Raw genomic sequence first — 24511 nt, forward strand, 5'->3', positions numbered from 1 at the left:
AAAATGTTCCTAGAAAATGTAAAAAGTAATCATTACACCACAAAAAGTAAATTAGCTAAATTATAAAGTTTTGAATGAAAAATTACCTAGAAAGGGTTATAAAATTTTAAAATTACGAAAAAATACCAAATCACATATCGAGGTTACGACAATTGGTTACGACAATTACGGGAAAAATAGAGGCTGTCAAATCAAAATAATTATTACAATCCCATATTTGCGGCATATTTGCGGGTGACCCGCGGGTTGACCCGGCCCACCCGCGGGCCGCGCGGGTCACGTAAATTTTGACCCACCAAAATGCGGGTCATTTTCTCACCCGACCTGTGGACCCGCACCCGCATCACCCGCGGGTTGACCCGGCCCGACCCAGCCGTTTGCCAGGTCTACTTGATGCAGTGGACAAGATCCCTTTGTTTGCGACCAAATCAGGACCCACTTGGTAAGTCATCAGATCGACAGTCTCGATCAGATCATGGGTACGATTGTCAGTAATCGTCTTTACTAGTCAATTTAAGCAGCCTAGTCTGTGAGTTCTGCTGCCGCATTCCTTTTTGGGTCTGAGAGGGTTTTCCCTCAAAACCAAAGAGAAGAAGAAAAAACGCGAACCCCATCTTCTCTCTGCTTCCTCAACCATCATCTACGTATGCTCTTCTCTTTAACTCTTCATTTTCTTTGCCATGCTTATAATAACTCTATTTATCCTTTTTCTTTATAGCCATCTCATTTTCTACTCACTCGATGCAGTTGTTCTCTTTTTGGAAATTACAAGTAGAAGAGGATAATCTCTGACCCAATTTTTGTAGTAGAAAGTAATTGTTTTCTTCTTCTGGGTTTTGTTTTCTTTCTTCCTAGAGACAGATATTACATTGAATTCTTCTTGCTTTATCCAGAATCTTTGATACATTAGTTGGGTCCTTTTTCTTTTGTTTTCTTTTCAATCCACCCATGTGTCAAGAGGCCTTTTTCCAGATAAAACCCTGCCAACAGGTTCTAGAAATATATGGGTTTTGTTCCAAGAAACCCAAAGCATTTGATTTTATTTATTTATTATTTTTTTGGCCTTGTCTGGATTGCAAGAATCTTCTTGAAAATTTTGTAAAAGAAAAGTATTTGTAAAATTTACTAATTTTTTAACACACTAAAAAAAAGATAACTTGAAACAACCCTATTTAATCTCTATTTAGTGGGACATTTGATTTATGACACTGTCCCTCTAAATTAATCACAATTATATTATTTCTCCCTAAATCATGGAAAGAAAAAAAATGAAGAAATTTTTTTTCCATCAGAAATGTTTTTCATGCAATCCAAACAGGGCCTTAGCTAAACCCTCTAAGATCAATATGTTTCAGGGTTCACAGTATGGATATCCGATATCCTGATTGTGTTGCACGATTGCTGGTAAGCCCATACACAGCTTGTGTCTCCATAGGATATGCTAGTTTCTTTCTAGAGATATCTTGTGATCAATTCCTTTTTTTTTTTAATGTCTCTGTGGTCAAATCCCTTAAAATTTATGTCTATTATGTCCATATATTCATTACTATTAACTGCAGCCTTTTTACTTCAATTCAGAACAACTGGTTAAGATTTTTTGTAAGCCCAAGGGTTCTCAAGGGCTAATCATTCATCTTACCTTATTGTTTTGATGCTACCAAACTAAATTGATTAGCTTTTATGGACTAATGTGTTGCCTTGAAGTGTTGTGTCATATATATGAATTTCGTGTCATATACATGAATTTCATGTCATAATCGCCGTTACACAACTCAACTCAACACATAGCTTGTGGATCAAGAAAGCAAGGAACCAAGAGCTTGCACCTACATTGGAGTCATCACCATTTGAAGATGATCAAGTCAAGGAGTTCAATATAAAGATCCCACAAGTTCCCCAGCAAGTGTTAAGAAGGAGCTTGGAGTTGAACATGCCATGGTGGCACCTCATGTACCTCAACATGCATTGAAGATTGGAGGACAAGTCACAAGAGCCAAGACAAAGTTTAAGATGTTCACTCAAGCCGAAGAAGTCCAAGAAAGTGCAGTCCTCTTGATTTTATATTTAAATGCACTTTCAAAAAGTTTTAAAATGGTTTTTATACTTAAGTTTTTACATCTTTGAAAACTATACACACCCAAAAATGTGTTTGAAAACTTAGGACTTAAGCCAAAGACCAAAACCCAAAGCCCCTGGATTTTAAAGTTAAAAAAGGAATTTTACTCAGGGCCTATGCCGGTCGACCGCGGGATGCTACCTGGAAGTCCAGGACATCTCGAAATTTATCTCGCCGGTCGACCGGGGTAAGCCGGGCGACCGCGGATATGTTTTCTGAAAATCCAGAAAACATCCAGGTTGGGCTTGGAGGTCGACCGCGATAGTGTTTTGAACCGAATTTTTTTTTTCAAACAGGTAGCCCTTGCCGGGTGACCGTCATAGGGCCGGTCGACCGCGACGGTATGAAATTTAAAATTCAAATAGAGAGCCCGATAAGGGCGGGCGACCGCCTTGCCTCGGTTGACCGGCCCTTATTCATGTTCAGATTATGGTAGATTAGGGGATCACAAATCTAGGTGCAAGTTTAAATTTGTAAAATCAAACTAGTGTTTAAAAACTCCTTGACTCGGCAAGGAACTCACCCGAGTTGACTCCTTTTTACCTCGGCCGCGTTCCGCGTTGCACCACATTCGCATTCCGCATTTTGCCCTACAGAGTCAATAAACTCTTTTGACTCTCCCGAGTTATGACCATGTAAACCATGTCAACCGCATTCTTTGCCGCGTCCGTGCCGAGTCGACAAGGATTTTTCTTGGCCGCGTTCCGCGTCAAATCCGCATTTTTAAACACTGAATCAAACAAGTTTGTGTGGATAAGAAAATACTCACTTCCACACACAAACTTGGCTGGAACCAAAGTAATTTGGGTTCCAAAATCACCCATTAAAACTCTTCATTGAACACTTTGGTTAAATGGGTTGTGGTAAAATTGCTATATCATATGAATTCTCTCTAGATACTATTTCAATGTTGCATTCATTGTATCTAGATTACCTTTGCTTTAATGATATATCATTTCATAATTAAGCATAGATACATACCATTAGTCATGTTTTTAATAGAATGTATCTTTGCTTATTGAGCTTGATGATCACATCATGTATCTCTTATAGTCTATAAAGAAAACAAGAAATTACCTCTTTAGACTATATGTTGTGCTATATTGAAAATCTTTTAGAAAAACCCATTTAAGTGCAAGAACACACACATATGCACTTAGTATCCAAAACTAGATGAGCTAACATGTCAAATATTGCTAGATATAGTTCTAACAAGTGTCACATTTTGTATCTAGCAAAATTCATCAAACATACATCCACAAAGAACTTCATTGAAAATATATGTCCATTCATTTTCTTGAGCATTAAATGTTAGAAAAATAGAAATGAATTTTTAGATGTCCTCACATAGCCTAGGGATCGAGTTTACATGTTCATTAGAATCCCATAAATGCGAGAAAAATAGGAGAAAATTGATTTGTCCACAAAATCCCTTGAAAAATATCAAGCAATTGAAAACAGGGGTGTGGCGGTCGACCGAGCCTCGGAGGGCGACCTCGGAAGGTAACCTGGACAAAAATGAAATCAAAACAGGTTAGACGCGGCGGACGACCGCGTGAACCCGGTCGACCGCGGATGGTCGAAATGGGAAAAATAAAAAGGGACAGGCGAGTCGCGGCGGGAGACCGCGATAGTCCTGCGGGCGTCCGCAAATCACTTTTTCACTTCCATCGTTTCTTTCTTCTCCTAGGGTTTTCTCGCTTCTTCGCTCCCAAGCTATTTTCCGTTAAGATTATTGAAGATTAAAGGTATTAAATAGGTTGATCCATTCCTCTTCCTTCATTTCTCGTTTCTTCATCTCTCTCATTTGTTTTACTCTATAAATCACTCCATAGCTCACTCTTCCTACATTTCTCCTCATATCTCCCTAAAATCTTTCGTTTTCTCTTTGTTTTCATTCTCTTCTTCCATCCTCCATCATCCTTCACGTAATCCCTCATCCTTCACCGCGTTTTCTAATCATCTCTCAAAATCCTAACCCTAGAATGGAATCCTCAAGAAGGAAAATGCTTGCACATAAAGAAAAGAGGTCAAGATCTGAATCCGAAGAAAATGGAGCTCCTAATGAACACTTATTTAATCAACAAGCACAAGAAAGGTACGAGCTCCTCAAAGATAGGCCGATCATCTCGGGAAGGAAAGTCGAGATTACTGACCTTATTGAGTTTGATCTCTTCAATCTCTTTGCGGCACAAGGATGGGTACCATTTCTAGAATCTAACTCCTTGATCTTCCCCAAGCTTGTAAAGCTTTTTTATGCAAATCTTTTAATATCACATGGAGGAGCAGTGATGAATAGCTACTGCAGATCACAGCTTGTGTTGAATGTTGCAGAAATTTGTAATATCTTTGATGTCCCTAATAAGTGAAAGTGAATCTTCTTTTGGGGAAAAGATGACATTGAGAACCATCGCTTCACAAGGAAGGATGTTTACGAAACTTTAGGATCTTTCCCCCCTACAGGTAAAAAATTGAACATCATATCTAATCAAATGAATCATCAGGCCAGAATAATCCATAAAATTGTGGTTCACAATTTCACTCCAAGAGCTGGCAATCTTGATGCAGTCAAACCATTTGAAGCATTCTTAACTCACTGCATTATTAAGAAGATTCAACTGAACCTCAGTACCGTTATTTTAGAATTCATGGATGAAACAGTTAAGAAGGGAAAATGAGGTTTACCCTACGGGATGCCCATCACTAAATTGCTAAATTATAACGGAGTAGATTTGATGAAGGCCTACTTCACACTGCCTGATCCTGTGATCGATTCTTCTACCTTGATTCAAATAGGAGTAAGAGATACCACAGGGGGAGGTAGTAGTAGAGTTGGCTCTAGAAGAGTACCATGGGGTCAGGCTGAGATGAGCAAGCACAGACTACTGAGCCTCAGAGATCATATGAGCATCTTGTCAGACGGATTGACCAGATGAGTGCAGAAATAGGTCGGCTTACTAGGGCTGATATTCAGAGGGCCACCGATCATTCACAACTAATGGATACCTTAGCCACTGACAAGAGTGAGAGAGCTCGAGAGCATGATGAGCTATTACAGGCTATATCAATATCCCATTCTCTTCGACATTACTCCTCGACTCCTTTCCTTGACCAGCCTCTTCCAAAAATGTAATGGATTCACCAGTTCTTGATAGGAGACAGACTGTAGTTGGTACACCAGAAATGGTATACTATAATGCTGCTATAATATTATCCATTTCTTCCCCTAGATGAGCTTTTGGACATTATTATTATTATGTTGTGATAAATGTTGCCCAGTAAGGGTTTTATGCTTGATGGACGTTTATGCCCAGTAGGGGCTTTTATTTTATAAGATGTGGATGGATATGCTATGTTTGGCATATGTTTGTGATTTTAGATGTTTGTCCAGAGGGGCAGTATGCTTTATGGTTCATTTTGTCTTTCATATTTAGAGATATGTGATTTTATCCTTTGTAGTGGTGATGAGTTCTTGTTCCTCACACCTAGTATTCATATATCTCTGTTGATGTTTTGACATGATGAGAAGATGGTGTGTCTCTTCCATCTATTGGCTCATGTATATGGAGTTTTATGTTTTCCTATATATATATATATATATATATATATATATATGATCTTTTGGTTGCCATGGATGTATATTCTCTTGGTGTTCATTATTTTGGTATCCATGTGGTTATTAGACTATACTTGCCTCAACTTTATAATCCTATGTCTAATAATCATCCATTCTAATTCAAATTGTACTTCTCATTTGAATGGAGCAAAAATTAGAATGATTAAGGTAATTTAAATCATGGGCCTATGTGCTTAGAACTTTTACATTTAGATTTAGTGCATATAGTCAGGGGGAGCTTTCACCTGCAAATGTATAACTATCTAGGGCCAAACAACTTAAACTCAATAGTTATTTTACAGTTCTGAGCATGTTCATGCTCAGGAAGAAACTTATCTGCCCTATGACAAGAAAACCCCTACATAATGCAACTTGTGAACTTGAAATGTTAGGTCATAGATTCGAGCATATCTTTGCTCAGGTAGATACTTATCTGCTTCAACAAGTTGCAAATGAAGTCCAAGTATTCAAATCATTCTGCCCTGTCATGTCCTACAACATAGGTTTCACCTATGGCTTGCTTCTATAGAGCATTGTGATGTGCTCACAAGGTCTATTACCCCTATTCCTATGCTTAACTTGCAAATCATTTGATCAAAAAAAAAAAAGGCTTATCATGCATTTCACTTTTGCTTTTCTCTGTGATAAGCATTCCTAGCGCTTGAATGGTATATCATATACAAGGCACATAGCTTAGACAAGCTATTATTCATCTTGACACCCCACTTGCACTTTCACTTGTAGATCCCTGCCTTTTTGCAGTTGCCAAAATGGGGAGAATTTTGGGAATTGATTAGGTAGTCCAATTGTGTATGCACCATACGCTTTGTAGTAGTTAATTATGTTTGTGCATATAGTGAGGGGGAGCTATGCTCTATTGTTTATATCATATCATGCATACTCATCTTGTTGGTTTGATATCTCCTTCCTCTCTAATCAATTTATTTGCCATCATAAAAAAGGGGGAGAATGTAAGCCCAAGGGTTCCCAAGGGTTAATCATTCATCTTACCTTCTTGTTTTTATGCTAGCAAACTAAATTGATTATCTTTTATAGACTAATGTGTTGCCTTGAAGTGTTGTGTCATATACATGAATTTCATGTCATAATCGCCATTACACAACTCAACTCAACACATAGCTTGTGGATCAAGAAAGCAATGAACCAAGAGTTTGCACCTACATTGGAGTCATCACTATTTGAAGATGATCAAGTCAAGGAGCTCAACATAAAGATCCCACAAGTTTCTCAGCAAGTGTCAAGAAGGAGCTTGGAGTTGAACATGCCATGGTGGCACCTCATGTACCTCAACATGCATTGAAGATTGGAGGATAAGTCACAAGAGCCAAGACAAAGTTCAAGATGTTCACTTAAGCCGAAGAAGTCCAAGAAAGTGCAAAGGAGCCAACCAATTCTAAAAAGACTCAAGGTTCTTATTTTTAGAATGTATTTGGAGTCCTCTTGACTTTATGTTTAAATGCACTTTTAAAAGGTTTTAAAATGGTTTTCATACCTAAGTTTTTACATCTTTGAAAACCATACACACACCCAAAAATGTGTTTGAAAACCTAGGACTTAAGCCAAAGCCCAAAGCCCAAAGCCCCTGGATTTTAAAGTTAAAAAAGGAATTTTACTCAGGGCCGGTCGACCGGGCTATGCCGGGCGATCGCTAGATGTTACCTGGAAGTCCATGACATTTCGAAATTTATCGGGCCGGTCGACCGGGGTAAGCTGGGCGACCGCGGATATGTTTTCTGGAAATCCAGAAAACATCCAGGTTGGGCTTGGAGGTCGACCGCGATAGTTTCGGTCGACCACGATAGTGTTTTGAACCGAAAATTTATTTCAAACAGGTAACCCTCGCCGGGCGACTGCCATAGGGCCGGTTGACCGCGACGGTATGAAATTTGAAATTCAAATAGAGAGCCCGATAAGGGCGGGCGACCGCCGTGCCTCGGTAGACTGCCGCGACATGGAAATAGAGCTGTTGGGGCTTGCGCATGTTGACTTTTTCAACCATGTATTTTACAGTTTTACCCCCAAACGGTCATATTTCCTTGTGGGCTATATATACACTATCTAAACCTTTCTAAATAGCCTTTTGCAAGATTAAAATCCTATCTTCTTGAACCTAAACTTTTATATGAAAGGTTAAAACCTCTTTGAACTTAGATTTTCATATTTTATCAAGAGGTACTCCATAGACTTTACATTTTATCTTCCTTGGAGTGTTTGTGAGCCATACAGGGTCTGTAATCCACCTATCTAAGAGGCATTGGGAGTTTTTCATTTTATTTCTTCATTGTATTTGAGGGTCTCCGATTCGGCCCGGTAAGAAAGGTGGATCATGGTAAGAGGGAGTGTGCCCTCGTAAGGCTTCATGCAGAAAGGGTGTGATCCCTTTAAAGTAGAAGTTGGTGTACGGCTTTGAGATTCGCCCGTTGAAGAATCTTATTGGTTAGTGGAGAATCCCAAGGAAGAAAACTTGGAAGAGTGGAGTAGGTCAAGTTGTGACCGAACCACTATAAATTTTGTGCCTTGTGGATGCTTTCTCTTCTCCTTCTCTTTGCACTTTGGTGTTTGGTAATCTCTACCCTTTACTTGTGTTTATGTTTCATTGAACAAGGGTTAGAGTATATAAGCATAAAGTCATATCTAATCCTTATCCTACATTATATTTATTGATTGATAAAGGGTTAGACTTGTTAAGGCTTAATTGGTAAAATGATTTTAATGATCCTCATTTAAGCCCCAAAATTTTAATTGGCCAATTCACACCCCCCCCCCCTCGGGTTGTCACACCCGTATTTCACTTTTCGATTTCATTTCTAGTTCAATTCATCTTTGCCTAAAGTATGTTTGTGGCAATTCAAGTACTATGGAAACTGCAGAGTAGGGGAATGGGCCTTAGATTATATCTATTTTAAGTCTTCGTTCATTGGTGCCTCAGTATTCCTCCTATCTTCTGGACTCTAAAGAAGCCTATCCTTTTTTGGTATTTTATTAGGTCTCTGCCAGACTGTTACCATTTTATGCTTGGTTGTAACACTCTATGACATTACTGTTCGGATTTTGTTTTATGTTCATCTCTAATCACATGAAGGATATATCTTTTGTTTCATAAATAACTACATTTATCTCTAAAAATAAGCCATTCAAGCTATTAGATATTACCCCTTTCCTCAAATTATTGTAAATTATATCCATGATACCCTCACCTAATCTTGATTACCATGCCCTATTTGGAATTATTAAAATCTATAACCATGATAACCCCAGCTAATCTTGATTACTGTGCCTTATGCAGGTTTAAATTCTGAAAGTCCTGTGAACATTCAGCATTATGCAGGCGGTAAAAGTCAGCTGGGTTGGGCAAACATTTGCTCTAGCTAAATGCAGTGATTCTCAGGGAAAGAAGCCTCGTAGTCGGCGAACAAAAGAGGAGAGGAGGAAAATGGTTGAGACCTTTATTAAGAAGTAAGTTTGTGTTTTCTTACATTACAAGATGCTACTGTTTTTAGCTTTAAGTCGTTGGCAAGTATATGCTGTAATTAGTTAACTACTCTGCCTATTTCTTGGCCTCTTACAATTATGGAATTTCTCATTTCCTGCCCTGTTTCCTGCCTTGTTGATGAGCCTCATCATTGGAATCTAGACCCTGTATGGTTTAATTGGTTATCAACTTGCTTTCAGGTATCAAACTTCTAACAATGGAAGTTTTCCCTCACTTAATCTCACACACAAGGAAGTTGGTGGATCTTTCTACAAAGTACGAGAAATCGTGCGAGATATAATTCAGGAAAATAGAGTGCTGGGCCCCGCTAGTTCATCTCCAGAAAAACTAAGTGTTGATCATTTCTCAGAAGAACCAGAGAGTTACTTGTCTCTATCTTCGACATTTGGGCATGCAATTGGCCAGGGTCAGAAGGAAACCATTTTCATTTCTAAGGAGCAATACAATATTGCTGACGGACCTTTTACAACATCAAATGGGCAATCTATTCACAGATGTAATGAAATGGATGAATCCGATGGTCAGGAAACACTTGAATATCATTCAAATAATATTTTCATACCACAACTTACACATGCAGAGTCTACTGGTGATCTACAGCAGAATTCTGACAATGGTAGGTACCTTAATGATAATAAGTACGAGGCAAGGAACCCATCGGAACAAGGAGATATCAAAACACAATCAGATGAACTGATATGCACACAAATTGGGGTGAGCAAAAATGTGGAGGGGACGGAACATTTTAGAGAATCGGCTAATGATAGAGTAGCTCCTACGCTCTACAATGGCGAAGATTTTAAGTATTGTAAAGATAAAAATGAAACTCTTTCACAACAGTACGATGGGATTCCAGTGAATCCTGGGAGTGATATGCAACCAAGCAATGGACTGTACCCACACGAGCATAGCCATATAGAAGGCTGTGATGTCTGTATATCGGAGAACCAGACTGAATTGCATCATACCCTATCTGTAAATTCACCCTTATATGTATCAACAAGGAATGGCAATAAAATTGGCAAACAAAGGCCCTTGAAAGCAGAAGACTTATCTTTGCCGCTTAACTCGGGCTCTATACTGAGTGGAATGGACTCTCCAGAAAGCCTGTCTGGCAGCGTTGTTGATGAGAAAGTAATGGTAAACATTGCAAATCCAGTGTTGGAAAACTTAGCTTGCCCTTCACACAGCAGAAGTCCAACACGTGAAATTTCGACTCATGATATAAATAAGCTTTCAGAGGTTGAGGTAAGTCATAGTAGCTTACTCCATTGTTTATGTTTTGCATCTTTTTATATTGTTTTTGCTGTTTAGAATTTATAGTTTTCGATTTCATATCTTGTAGTTTCGCCTTAACAATCCAAATATTCTGATCATATGCATAGCTATTTAGTGCTGGTGAGGACATGTTGAAATGATTTGACTTGATACCTTGATCAGTGTTTTAAAACGCGGATGTGACGTGGAACACTACCTCGTCTTAATTCTTCCGTCACAGACAAGCTGTCTTCATTTGAAGATGAAATCAAGGGAAGATTCTGGAGAGGTTTTATGCTCATAGAAAAGGGCAATTTGGAGAAGTAACTAGGGAAATAACAATCATAAGATTTGGGTGTGGTGAGACGGAGAAAGAAGCACGGAAAGACAAACTATTGAAGGAGAAGAATAGCAATCACCTACCGCTGCTACTCACGGCCGTCAACCAACACGAACCAGTCCTCACCATCGCTGGCCAAGGAGCATTGCCAGGACACCGTACCAATCGTTTTTTTGTCACAGTAGCCCCACGGGCGCCGCACCACCATCATCGTCGCGAACCGATCCTCTCCAAGAAAACCAACATTCTGTGAATGCTGTGTAAGTGAATGCCAGAATCATATTGGACAAGAAACATGTCTCTCAAAGCTTCTCTTTGGTTTCACCCCCGTACAATAGCAATTGCACTGCTGACCAACTTCATCTACATTCTATTAGAGACCACTCGGAAAACGCCCATGTGTTTCACACCATGAATAGTAGTTACAGTTGTTTTTTCTATGAATGAGAGAGGAAAATAGTCTTCTCTTTTTATAAAAAAATTAGTGACGTGAAAAAGGGAAAATGGGAAATACCTTGTGCGTTTGTTGTTGGAAGGGTTTTAACCCTAAGCAAAATCACTATACGCAACTGAATTAGAAATCGCATAGTTTTAAATTTTTTAAACAATTTTGCCTATAATCCAGGAACCCAGGGTCTAGATGATCTGATGGTGATGAAAATAAATACCAGAACCTTACCTTTTTATTTACCGAAATTTAAATCTTCTTCTTGATCTACACGTCGAACGCCCGCAATCGTTCTGAACGCTGTGAACTCGCAACTTAAACCGATGGATTCCTTTTGTTGCACCAAGGGATATTGAATAACAATTATTCCTAGATGGTACTTATCTATATCAGTACCAAAGAAGAAGAAATCGAATTTTACTTTTGGAACCTTTTGGTGTTCTAAAACTAGAACTAGAAGTGGGAGAATAAAAGAGATGATGAAAGAAGAAGAAACCGATATTTCTCGGAGGTGGGGGGACAAATTTTCTAGCTTCTAGTGCTGGAAATTTTGTTCTCTCTTGCTTGTATAAGATGTAGTAATTTTCCTTTTTGAATTCCTAGTTTTTCTCCTTCATATTTTATCACAATTGGAAAACTAGTTGAATTGGGAGTCCAAAACCAAGTGGGAGGGGTAGTGGGTCAACTTGGATGTTTTCCCCTAGTAGGGGAACACGTTTTTGGATCCTAATACATTTCGCTTTTCTGTTTTTAAAAGAGTTTTTGTTGCATTCCAATTCCTAAATAATCTCCTACAAAATATCCTATTTTATCTCCAACTCTATCCAATAGGATTTCCATTTTCATTCAAACTTAAAGTCCGCCAAAAGAAAACCTTTTGGGAGTCCTTTCACAAGGGTGGTTGTGTGGTGGGGCCCACCACATGTTTTTCTTTGTTGGGAGACTCCCCACAACTTCCATTTTATTTAATATAATTTATTTGAAATATAAAAAGCACCAAAATGATTGGACGAAATATATGTGTGTATGTGTCCCACCAAAAGCTTTAAATATATAATTTGTAATTCAAATAAAAATAAAAATATATTATTTAATTCTCCAATTAAATGATTTAATCACTCCCATCCAATGGGAATTAAGGCTCCAATAAAATTTCGAAAATTCTTCTATATGTATTAATTGTTAATTAACATTTAACTAACATTAAATACATAGCATTATATATATATATATATATATTATATATATATATATGTATGTTTTACCTTTCAAAAAAAAATGTATAGTATAATTATATCCCTTTGTAATTAATCTAACGGATCAAATCCGTTTGTGGAAACCAATAAAATGCGGGACCCTAATCCAAAAGGATGTCCTCAGTTCATTCGAATCGTTGCAGGGATCCGACAGTTGATCCTTCAGAACCCAATGGTGGGTCCCACTACGATCTCGCTCCATAAATAAAACCACAATCGCATTGGGTCAGTGGCCTCCATCGAGGCGTAACCCAGAAGATGATCGCCTGGTCATCATACCCCTAACCACATCTAGTACGTACAAGTCCTTTCTCCTCCTCTACATCTACCGAGTTGGGTCCTATGCAGGGTGGACACCATTTACCCCCGGACATAGTTGTAAATACCGTTTCGTTTCGTCCGGAATGGACGAAACGAACCGGTTTCGTTCAAATTCCGGAATGAAATTGACAAAATTTCGTTTCGGACGAAATTTCGTTCCATTTCGTCCATTCCGGACGAAATTTTCCGAAATCCGGAATTTCGTCCGGAATGGACGAAATTCTCCATTCCGGCCGAAATCGTCCATAACGGCTAGTTTGACTTGCAGAATTTACGACAATGCCCCTGCAACGGCTCTTTTTGGTTTTTGACCATTTTAACCTCAAAATGTGACCGTTTATAGCTGTTGGGAAGGGTATTTTAGTCATTTTTAAATGCACAATCAATAAAAAACTCTATAAATAGCATTTTCCCTACCTTCTTTTCCTCCACCTTCACATAAGTGATTCTCCTTCTCTTCTCTACTTTCACTTACACTATCTATTCTACTAAATTTCCTACAAGTCTACCCTCTTCTACAACTCAATCCAAGTCTATTTTGGAGCAAAGGGAAGGCATACATTCAACTTACCACTACAAGAAGTCAAGAACTATTTCCAAAGGCTTATTTCAAGTGAGTGAAGGCTAATTTTTTATTCTTCTCTTCAACTCAAGTTCAACCCCAAGGTTCTCTTTATTTCTTTCCATTTCCTTTCTTTTATTTCTTACTTCATTTGTCCTCTTCTACTTCATTTTTTTGTAATTTGTTTTAATTTTCTTTCTTCTAATTCATTTTTCCCCTTCTTCTACTTCATTTCAGAATGAGTGGGTCGGGTTCGGGACCTTCTGCAGGAGCATCCTCTATTGGTTCGGCACCCGCTAGATCGGATGACCCGGCATGGTCTTACGGTACATTGGTTCCGGGTCAAAGAAATAAAATAACTTGCATATTCTGTGGCAAAGTCATATCGGGTGGAGGTATAACCCGCTTGAAAGAACATTTAGCGGCTGTTCCTGGTGAAGTAGCATCATGCAAAAAAGTGACTGAAGATGTAAAATATCGAATGAAGCACCTTTTAGATGCAAAGAGAAAAGAAAGGGCTAGGATGAGCATATCCAGAGCAGAGGTTGGAGGTTTTTATGGCACACCAGACGAAGAAGAAGAGCAGGATGAAGAAGACCTTGGCACACAATTGCCTCAAGTCCCTCAACGAAGAGGTAAGGAAGTTCTTGTAGAACCGAGTGGTACAAAAAGGAAGAAGAAGGGAATCACAGGAGGGATCAGGAATTTCTTTGCAGCACGAACAACCCCTGGAGCCCAGCCAAGCATTAAAAGTGCTTTGGCTACTAAAGAAACAATGGATAGAGCAGACATGGCGGTTGGCATGCTTTGCTACGATGCCAATCTCCCTTTCAACGTTGCCAATTCACCTTTCTGGCAACCTATGTTTGACGCTGTGAATGCCGTGGGTTCGGGTTATAAGGCACCTACTTATCATGCTTTAAGGGGTCCCATTTTGAAGAATACAGTGGATGAGGTAAACAACTACTTGGAGGAAATTAAGATGTCGTGGAGATACACTGGTTGTAGCATTATGGCAGATGGATGGACAGACACCAAACAACGTTCCCTAATCAACTTTTTGGTGTACTGCCCTAAAGGAGTCATATTCCTCAAATCCGTTGATGCATCTGGCATAGTGAAGAATGCTGATGAATTATACAATATCTTTGCAAAGATTGTCGGAGAGGTGAATCCGGAATATGTGGTGCAATTTGTAACTGACAGTGAGCCAAGTTACAAAGCTGCTGGGAAAAGACTAGAAGCCGCGTTTGGTACATTCTTCTGGACTCCGTGCGCAGCTCATTGCTTAGATCTCATCTTGGAGCATCTGTGCAAACCGACTGTATTTCCTCACATAGCAACCACAATTGAGAGGGCTCGAACGATTACAAAGTTCATCTACAACCATGGAAGCCTCTTGAATTTGATGAGGAAGAAGTTCACAGGAGGGAAGGAGTTGTGCCGCCCTGCTGCAACCAGATTTGCTACAAATTTCATTAGCATACAAAGTCTGGTGTTGAATCGGAAAGCACTTCAGCAGATGTTTGTGTCTGATGAGTATAGTACTAGTAGGTTTGTCCAACACCCACTGAGTGAAGGGGTAGTTAGTACTGTGTTGGATAAATCTTTTTGGGACCAATGTAAGTACATTCTAAACATCAACGAGCCTTTAGTGAGAGTGCTGCGCTTGGTAGATCGGCAGGACAAACCGGCGATGGGTTACCTATATGAGGCTATGGATAAGGCCAAAGAGAACATTAAGGAGAGGTTGAAGAGAAAATCAGATTACAATCCCATCTGGAGGATCATCGACCAAAGATGGGATAGGCAACTCCACAGTCCCCTCCATGCAGCAGGATATTTTCTTAACCCTGCTCTCTTTTTCACTCCTACCTTCTCTAGGCACAGTGAAGTCTCCAGAGGCTTGTTGGCATGCATCACTCGACTGGTACCTGATGAAGGTACACAAGACCTCATCACCAATCAGATTGAGGATTATCGAGAGGCTAAGGGTATGTTTGGAATGAAGCTTGCAATCCGCAACCGAACGAAGTTGGGACCAGGTATATTTGAGTTTTTTGTTTAATTAAGTATAATTCATTTTAACTTTCAGTTTCTCAACAAATAATGATTTACTATTTGTTACTTTACAGTTGCATGGTGGAATCAATTCGGAGGTGACGTGGAAGAATTACAGACATTTGCGATCAGAATTCTCAGTCAGACCTGCAGTGCGACTGGGTGTGAAAGGAATTGGAGCACCTTCGAACACATTCACTCTGCAAAGAGAAATAGGTTGGAGCACCAGAGATTAGATGACTTGGTGTTTGTCCATTACAATCTTAAGTTTCGAGAAAGGTATACAACGTAATATAATGTTTTCAACTCTCACCTCATCACTTTAAGCTTTTAAGTTTAACCTTTGACATTGATTAAACTTAATGTTTTCCTTTTCAGGGACTTGTTGAGGAAATCATCTACCACTAGTGACCCTTTGAGCATAGACCATCTGGATGTCATGATGGATTGGGTTGCAGAAGAAGAAGATGTCATATTCACGCCGGAAGACATTGGGTGGGAAAATCTTGAAGCACCTACTGTTGTGGTTGGGGCCGGGGACGACAACGACGACTTTCTCATGCCTCTTGAAGAAGATGTCCATACTGGTGGTCCATGTGGTGATGACGGCGGCGGCGACGACGACGACGACGACGACGACGACGACGAAGAAGACATTGAGTATGATCATCCGGGTTATGATGATTGAGAGTTGTTGCTACTAGCTATTGTCTATGTTTCATTTTCATGTATCTTTTTTTTTTAATGTTTTTCTATGTATCAGACTATCAGTTGCACTTGTGCAAGACTTTATGTGTTTAAGTAATGAATATGCCTTTTGGGACACATATTTTGGACTATTTATTAGTTTTTCATCTTTTTCTATTGATTTTTTATTTTTTTGGATTTTTCTCATATTTTTTAATATATTTTTTGTGTGAACGAAAAGTTTCGACCGAAATGCACCGAAATGACCGAAATCCCACCGAAATTCCGTTTCGGTGGCCAAAACGAAATGGCGACCGAAACGGAATTTACAACTATGCCCCCGGACCACTCATGGTATACCTTTCTAGTCAAGTAATTTAGGGCCCGCAAATGCATTTGCAAAACCATTTCTAAAACTTGCTAGTGTTTCAGAAAACTTTTGATAAACTGTTTACCAAATCCGCATGGCCAGGCTATTTAATAGGCCCACCACTCTGACCGACATTGTAGATGTCTTCCCTTAAAATTTAGGGCATACAATTTCGTGTTGGGTATACCAATTGGCCTCGAGGGTTTGTCCCAGGATCTACCGCTATCCGAATGTGACTCTAAACAAGAACCACTATAAGATAGACTAAAACCCTAGAACGGGCCCACAAACCAATATGACCCCTCAGGTCAAAGAACATGTAAAGGGTCCTGTCTGGTAGAACAACCTTATCTCGTATTGTCCATAAGTTGTTCAAATGTGATCCTGTCAGTGCGCGATTCAATCGTCGCACCCACTCTTCTTGCTTAGGGTCCACTACCCAGATGATTGAGATAAGTCACCTCATGACTCGTGCATGTAGGCAAGCATGGTGCTGGTTGTATATAGAAAGAGATGTTCAATCTCTACTCCAACCAGGAACTATTAAGGTATGCAAAGAACCGAGATGCCATATCTCCTTGCTCCCTTGGATCTGTGAATCCTCGAGCATGACATTTCTACTTTGGTACCTGAGGATGGATGTGTCATAAAACATGCACATCACACACATTCAAATGTATAAAACCCAATATATGTCATGAAATAATTTTTTTATTGATACTTGGAAAAATTGTTAGAAAAATGCGAAGTTTTGGTTAAATTGTCAAGTAAGGGTACATTCTCTTTTTTTGTGAAATAAGGGCTGTCAGGTACTTCTAGAAATCCCAAAGGACAAGAATACCCTCCCTCCTCTTTTTCCCTTCACCTTTTTAGCTCACTTCCCTATGCATTTTCACCTCCCTATCATCTTTTCCCTCCACCTTTTCACCCTCTTCTTCCCCAAACGTGAGAAACTCCATGAAACCCCAAGGAAGCTTGCCATTGCTAAACGTTCTAAGCTCCATTTCCATTGGCTTTTGATAAAAACCTTCATTGTGAACACCCTCTTCTTCCCCAAACGTGAGATTTCTTCGTGTGCGCCGGTAGGTCATCTCTTGATTAGGTTAAAGATGTTGTTTTCATGTTTATTTTGTGTGATATTTTGGTTTATTTTCATCCTCTCTTGCTTAGGTTTTAGATGAATCTTTTGACCCCTCTCTCTTTCTCTTAATGGTTCAATGGTTGAATGGTTCATTGGTTGTAAAGTTTTTAAATGGTTCAATGTTTGTAAACCCAATATCAGACCCATTACCAATCCCATTAACAATCCCATTTGGTTGCTCTATGTAGACAATCAATTTATACAATTGGAACCATTATGTAGACCTTGGAACCACTAAGAGTGTAACTGTGGTTCCAAGAGTGTAAATAGACTTTCATGCACTTTATAAGTGATCATGAGTGTATTGATAGGGGTTAAGGTACTCATACTCAGTATGTATATAATCGGAACCATTATCAACACCTCGGAACCACAATTTATTGGTTCCAAGAGTGTAAATAGTGCTTCCAAGAGAGTAAATAGGAGGTCATGTTTTGTAAAAGTGGTTTAATACACTGTTTACCATTATTATGACCTTGGAACCGCAATTTAGTGGTTCTAAGAGTGTAAGTAGTGGTTCCAAGAGTGTAAATTATGGTTCCAAGAGTGTAAATAGACTTTCATGCACTTTATAAGTGATCATGAGTGTATTGATAGTGATTAAGGTACTTATACTCAGTATGTATATAATCGGAACCATTATGAACACCTCGGAACCACAATTTATTGCTTCCAAGAGTGTAAATAGTGCTTCCAAGTGTAAAGTATGGTTCCAAGAGGGTAAATAGGGGTTCATGCTTTGTACAAGTGGTTTAATACATTGGGAACCATTATTTAGACCTTGGAACAATAATTTAGTGGTTCCAAGAGTGTAAATAGTGGTTCGAAGAGTGTAAGTAGTGGTTCCAAGAGTGTAAATAGACATCCATGCACTTTATAAGTGATCATGAGTGTATTGATAGTGGTTAAGGTACTCATACTCAGTATGTATATAATCAGAACCATTATGAACACCTCGGAACCACAATTTATTGGTTCTAAGAGTGTAAATAGTGCTTCCAAGAGTGTAAAGTATGGTTCCAAGAGAGTAAATAGGGGTTCATGCTTTGTAAAAGTGGTTTAATACACTGGGAACCGTTATTTAGACCTTGGACCATAATTTAGTGGTTCCCAGAGTGTAAGTAGTGGTTCCAAAAGTGTAAATTATGGTTCAAAGAGTGTAAATAGACTTTCATGCACTTTACAAGTGATCATGAGTGTATTGATAGTGATTAAGGTACTCATATTCAGTATGTATGTACTTGGAACCATTATGAACACCTCGGAACCACAATTTATTGGTTCCAAGAGTGTAAATAGTGCTTCCAAGAGTGTAAAGTATGGTTCCAAGAAAGTAAATAGGGGTTCATGCTTTGTACAAGTTGTTTAATACACTAGGAACCATTATTTAGACCTTGGAACCATAATTTAGTGGATCCAAGAGTGTAAGTAATGGTTCGAAGAGTGTAAGTAGTGGTTCCAAGAGTGTAAATAGACATCCATGCACTTTATAAGTGATTATGAGTGTATTATAGTGGTTAAGGTACTCATACTCAGTATATATATAATAAGAACCATTATGAACACCTCAGAACCACAATTTATTGGTTCCAAGAGTGTAAATAGTGCTTCCAAGAGTGTAAAGTATGGTTCCAAGAGAGTAAATAGGGGTTCATGCTTTGTACAAGTGGTTTAATACACTGGGAACCATTATTTAGACCTTGGAACCATAATTTAGTGGTTCGAAGAATGTAAGTAGTGGTTCGAAGAGTGTAAGTAGTGGTTCCAAGAGTGTAAATAGACATCCATGCACTTTATAAGTGATCATGAGTGTATTGATAGTGGTTAAGGTACTCATACTCAGTATGTATATAATCGGAACCATTATGAACACCTCGGAATCACAATTTATTGGTTCCAAGAGTGTAAATAGTGCTTCCAAGAGTGTAAAGTGTGGTTCCAAGAGAGTAAATAGGGGTTCATGCTTTGTAAAAGTGGTTTAATACACTGGGAACCATTATTTAGACCTTGGACCATAATTTAGTGGTTCCAAGAGTGTAAGTAGTGGTTCCAAGAGTGTAAATAGACTTTCATGCACTTTATTAGTGCTTCCAAGAGTGTACATTATGGTTCCAAGAGAGTAAATAGGGGTTCATGATTTGTAAAAGTGGTTTAATACAATGGGAACCATTATTTAGACCTTGGAACCATAATTTAGTGGTTCCAAGAGTGTAAGTAGTGGTTCCAAGAGTGTAAATAGACATCCATGCACTTTATAAGTGATCATGAGTGTATTGATAGTGGTTAAGGTACTCATACTCATTAATAATCGGAACCATTATAAACACCTTCGAACCACAATTTATTAGTTCCAAGAGTGTAAATAGTGCTTGCAAGAGTGTAAATTATGGTTCGAAGAGAGTAGATAGGGGTTCATGCTTTGTAAGAGTGGTTTAATACACTGAGAACCATTATTTAGACCTTAAAACCACAATTTAGTGGTTCAAGAGTGTAAGTAGTGGTTCCAAGAGTGTAAATTATGGTTCGAAGAGTGTAAATAGACTTTCATGCACTTTATAAGTGATCATGAGTGTATTGATAGTAGTTAAGGTACTCTTACTCACTATGTTTATAATCAGAACCATTATAAACACCTCGGAACCACAATTTATTGGTTCCAAGAGTGTAAATAGTGTTTCCAAGAGTGTAAATAGTGCTTACAAGAGTGTAAAGTATGGTTCGAAGAGAGTAAATAGGGGTTCATGCTTTGTAAAAGTGGTTTAATACACTCGGAATTATTATTTAGACCTTCGAACCATAATTTAGTGGTTCTAAGAGTGTAAGTAGTGGTTCCAAGAGTGTAAATAGACATCCATGCACTTTATAAGTGATCATGAGTGTATTGATAGTGGTTAAGGTACTCATACTCAGTATGTATATATTCGGAACCATTGTAAACACCTCGGAACCACAATTTATTGGTTCCAAGAGTGTAAATACTGCTTCCAAGAGAGTAAATAGGGGTTCCAAGAGTGTAAATTATGGTTCCAAAAGTGTAATAGTATTGTTTTGGTCCAAAAGTGATCATTGTACCAATAATGGTTCTTATCGAAACAGGGTGTGCGAAAATGGTGTAAAAAAGGGCTTCTTTTATGTTACACGTTGATGGGTACTTGAATGATGAAGTATTATTCCAATATTTTGGTGGGACGAAAATGTGTTTAACTGTGAATCGCCATATAAAATTTTTGGAATTTCAGTTTCTAATTCACCAAAGGATCGGGACCACAGGAACCGGCGTGTCATTATATATAAAATGTCGATATGTCATGGATCCATATCAAATCGTGTTATACGACATTCGAAATGATGATGAGCTAGGTATGATGATGATGCTTTTTGAGAATAGCCTCTTTAATTCTATCAGCCTGTACATAACTAAAGAGTACAGAGTTGGAGGAATGATATCTGCACCCATCCCCATGAAGAGGTAAAATATTAATTCAGCTGAACTTGGGCATTATTTAAATTCTCGTTCCATTAGAATATTATCTCATGTGGAAATTGTCATTGCTCAGAAATGTAGTTGATATAAATGAACATTATGAAGCTTCTACTCCAATCGAAGCGGCTTTGAGCCCCAAAAATAATTTCGTTCGTGCAGTGTCAGCAACACCTATTCCAGCTGAAGCTCCCAGCAAAACAAATACGACATGGCGAAGGACATACCAACAATATGTACTATCCGTGTATGAAATTGTGATTCCATTGATAAAATTTTCATTCCATTATTCTTACTCTAATGTTGATAGTGTCGGCAGATATTCAGTTGACTTGGATGAAGATTATGAGGATCCAATTTTTAATGAGACAGAGGAAGATACAACTCAACAGAAGACCACTTCCATGTAATAAATTATAGAAATTATATTTAGTTGGGAGGTTCTATTTTTTTCCATTGAATTTCATTCTAACCTAGTCCTTACCATTCAGGCACGATGCACGGTTCGGTAGGGATTTTCATAGTGATATGCATGTTAATGATGCCATTTGCGAGGATGGTGATGAGGACTTTGATGAGGACAATGAGGACTTTGATGAGGACGATGACAACCAAGGTGTAGAGCAGGATGGTGTAGATGATCAGGATGGTGTACATAACATTATCAGAGACCAGGATGGTGTACATAACATTATCGGCGACCCATTCGGTAATACGTATACAAGGGAGCCGATGGAAGTAGATGAAATGGTTGTGGATGAATTAAATGTGGGGAGAATAGGACTTGAGGAGTTGAAGGTGTGGGGAATCTTCCCGAATTTAAAAGTATTTAAGAACAAAGTTAAAGAGTATGCAATTGAACGGCGTTTTGTATTCATCCCAGTAGACTCAAAACCTACAAAGTATGCTGCTAGATGCAAGAATGGAAGTTGTCCTTTCAGAATCAGTGGGGCAAATTACCTGGATTGTGTTAGGGTGAACAAGTTTGTGCCAGAGCATACATGCTCAAGTACGATGAGTGGTAATGATTATCCCCTTGCCACAGCATCTTGGGCAGCAGAAACCTGCCTAGGGTTATTTCCCCGTCCAGGAGACGTGACGCCTAGTTTGATAAGAGAATACATCAAGGATAAGTGGAGTATAACTACAAGCTATACGAAGGCTTTCAATGCGAGGATCATTATACACGAAATTATGTGTGGAAATGCGGAAGCTTCATCCGCATCCTTCTTGCGTATGCTCAGGAGATGGAGAGATGTAATCCTGGCACCATTATGCGTGTATACCGAACCCGGCAGCTATGGGGTAGTGGAGACACATTTGGTCGTTTATTTTGGTCATTCGGCCCCAGCATCCGTTTGTTCAGTCGAACAGTTAGACCCCTGATACTAATTGATGGGACACATTTGCGAGGGAAGTATAAAGGAATCTTATTGGCTGCGACAACTCTAGATGGTGATGATGGATTATTTCCGTTAGCTTTTGCTGTGGTTGAGAACGAGAACTTTGACAGTTGGCTATAGTTTCTTCTTTTACTCCGCCAGAGGGTGATGCCAGTAGACAAAAACCACAATGAATTTACGATTTCCTCCGATCGGATGAAGGGTCTGCCTAGAGCTGTTGCTGAAGCATTACCGGGATCATACCATAGTTACTGTATTCGTCACCTCAATGCCAATCTGTTGAAGACCTTTAAGAGTCAGTAAACTATTTTCGAGAGCGGCATATGCCGTAAGGGAGAGTGACCATAAGGAGGCGATGGAACTCATAAAAGCAAAGAATGAAAAAGCAGAGAAATGGATATCTGAGATTCCTAAAGAAAATTGGGCTAATGTACATTTTAAAGGGGCGAGGTGGAATGTACTGACCACTAATGCAGCAGAGTGCTTCAACAACGTATTGAAGGGCGCAAGGGAGTTGCCGATTGCTGCTCTAGTCGATCACACTAGATAGAAAGTACAAGACTTCTTCCAGTTTCGCCGGAAAGCTGGGGCTACATGGAAAACACATTTGACTCATAGAGCAGAAAAGTGGTTGGACAGATCATGTTCGTATGGCAGTAAGTTTCTACCCCGCACGTGTAGTTGGAATGAATATGAAGTGCTCTCATCCACTCATACGGATAGTGTGGATTTAGAGAAGAAAACATGTACGTGTGGTCTTTTCCAAACGATGGGATTGCCGTGTGAGCATGCCATAACAACTATGAGATTAAATAAGCTGGACCGATATAAGTACTGCCAGGATTGATTTTTGTCTTCAACATATCGGAGTACGTATGAAGAGGTGATTCATCCTACTTTAGATCGAACACAATGGTCGGAGCCATCTCATGATTTACTAGTACTATTGCCACTGCGAGTAAGACGACAGCCCGGACGACCCAAAAAAGTACGAATAGAGAGAGGGCTGCAATTTGGACAACATCACAACTGCAAATCATGTGGGGAACCTGGACATAACAAAAGAACGTGTAAAAATCCCTCCCTCGTAAATCGTCAATTAAATACGACTCCCATCGGTCCATCCGCACCTACACAGAACATGTATGTTCCATTATTACGTACTCGATATGATTTTCATATTAAACTCATCATTTTATTGATTGTAGCAACTTTCTCTTATAGGTCCGGAGTGTCCTTCGCACCTTCTTTCTTTACTTAGGGATGGAGTTGTTGGTTTTTCTGTACAAAGTGGCAATGATTTTGGGAACCTTGTTACTACACATGATACTTACTCACACGGAAATTGTAAAAATTAAACGTTGTTTTAGCCACTAGTTAGCCGGAACTGTACATTTTTTGGAACCACAATTTTGGAACAACTGGTTGAACAATTTTGTTTGGAACCACAATTTTAATTGCTATTGGAACCACAATTTTAATCTCTATTTCTCTCTCTGTGTGTGTGTATAGAGAGAAGCCTGATTGGAACCGAGAGGTTTGTGACATTGTAACCACTCTCTATCCATTTTGGAACCACTCTTTTCACACTGGAAATGATAGTGTTGACCTCGGAACCACTGTTATCCTAGTGGAATTAAATCTTGGAACCAATTTGGATTTATTCGGGAGTCCGAATGAACTTCGGAGATCCGATGAGGGAGTCCGAATGTTTATTCGGACTCCCGAAGGAATTCCAGTAGAATTAGGCTCTTTCCTCTATTCACTCGGGAGTCCGAATACACGTTCGGACTCCTGAATGATTGCTAGTAGAGTTGGTCTCCAATCTGGGTTTATTCGGGAGTCCGGAAGAACATTCGGAAGTCTTCTTCGGAAGTCCGAAGCTTTATTCGGACTCTCGAATTAATGCCAGTACAATTGGCCTCCAATCTGAGCATC

At 39.1% G+C, this 24511-nt stretch overlaps 2 protein-coding genes across 5 annotated transcripts in view; both read left to right on the forward strand.

Annotated features, from left to right (window-relative positions):
• Positions 1–526: 526 nt before the first annotated feature.
• The window catches only part of LOC143855527 (DNA binding protein), a 56921-nt gene continuing 32936 nt past the window's right edge, over positions 527–24511 (forward strand). For 2 of the 3 annotated variants that reach the window (XM_077365675.1, XM_077365677.1), the window contains exons 1-3: positions 527–644; positions 9040–9209; positions 9426–10494. In XM_077365675.1, the coding sequence (XP_077221790.1) occupies positions 9076–9209; positions 9426–10494 (1203 nt within the window). In that variant the 5' untranslated portion in view covers positions 527–644; positions 9040–9075. Of the gene's footprint in view, positions 645–1355; positions 1405–9039; positions 9210–9425; positions 10495–24511 lie in introns of all 3 variants that reach the window. The other variant, XM_077365676.1, reaches the window with a different exon arrangement.
• Positions 12929–16460, forward strand: LOC143855548 (uncharacterized). Of its 2 annotated transcripts, XM_077365699.1 has the most exons (4): positions 12929–13481; positions 13668–15475; positions 15566–15770; positions 15870–16460. In XM_077365699.1, exons 2-4 carry the CDS (start codon positions 13669–13671, stop codon positions 16177–16179), a joined length of 2322 nt encoding a protein of 773 aa, XP_077221814.1. In that variant the 5' UTR covers positions 12929–13481; position 13668; the 3' UTR covers positions 16180–16460. The 2 variants fall into 2 exon arrangements, with proteins under 2 accessions (XP_077221814.1, XP_077221813.1); XM_077365698.1 differs by lacking the exon at positions 12929–13481 and having other exon boundaries at positions 13595–15475.

The sequence above is a fragment of the Tasmannia lanceolata genome, unplaced genomic scaffold, assembly GCF_043159265.1.
Source record: "Tasmannia lanceolata isolate RefF3 unplaced genomic scaffold, GAP_Taslan_0.1 ptg000021l, whole genome shotgun sequence".
Classification (NCBI taxonomy): Eukaryota; Viridiplantae; Streptophyta; class Magnoliopsida; order Canellales; family Winteraceae; genus Tasmannia; species Tasmannia lanceolata.

Bases quoted from the DNA above. Each gene is read 5' to 3' on its own strand.
- LOC143855548 (XM_077365699.1), top strand. From the start codon at position 13,669: ATGAGTGGGTCGGGTTCGGGACCTTCTGCAGGAGCATCCTCTATTGGT. The intron at 15,476-15,565 runs GTATATTTGAGT...GTTACTTTACAG, and splicing joins CCGAACGAAGTTGGGACCAG to TTGCATGGTGGAATCAATTC. The intron at 15,771-15,869 runs GTATACAACGTA...TTTCCTTTTCAG, and splicing joins AATCTTAAGTTTCGAGAAAG to GGACTTGTTGAGGAAATCAT.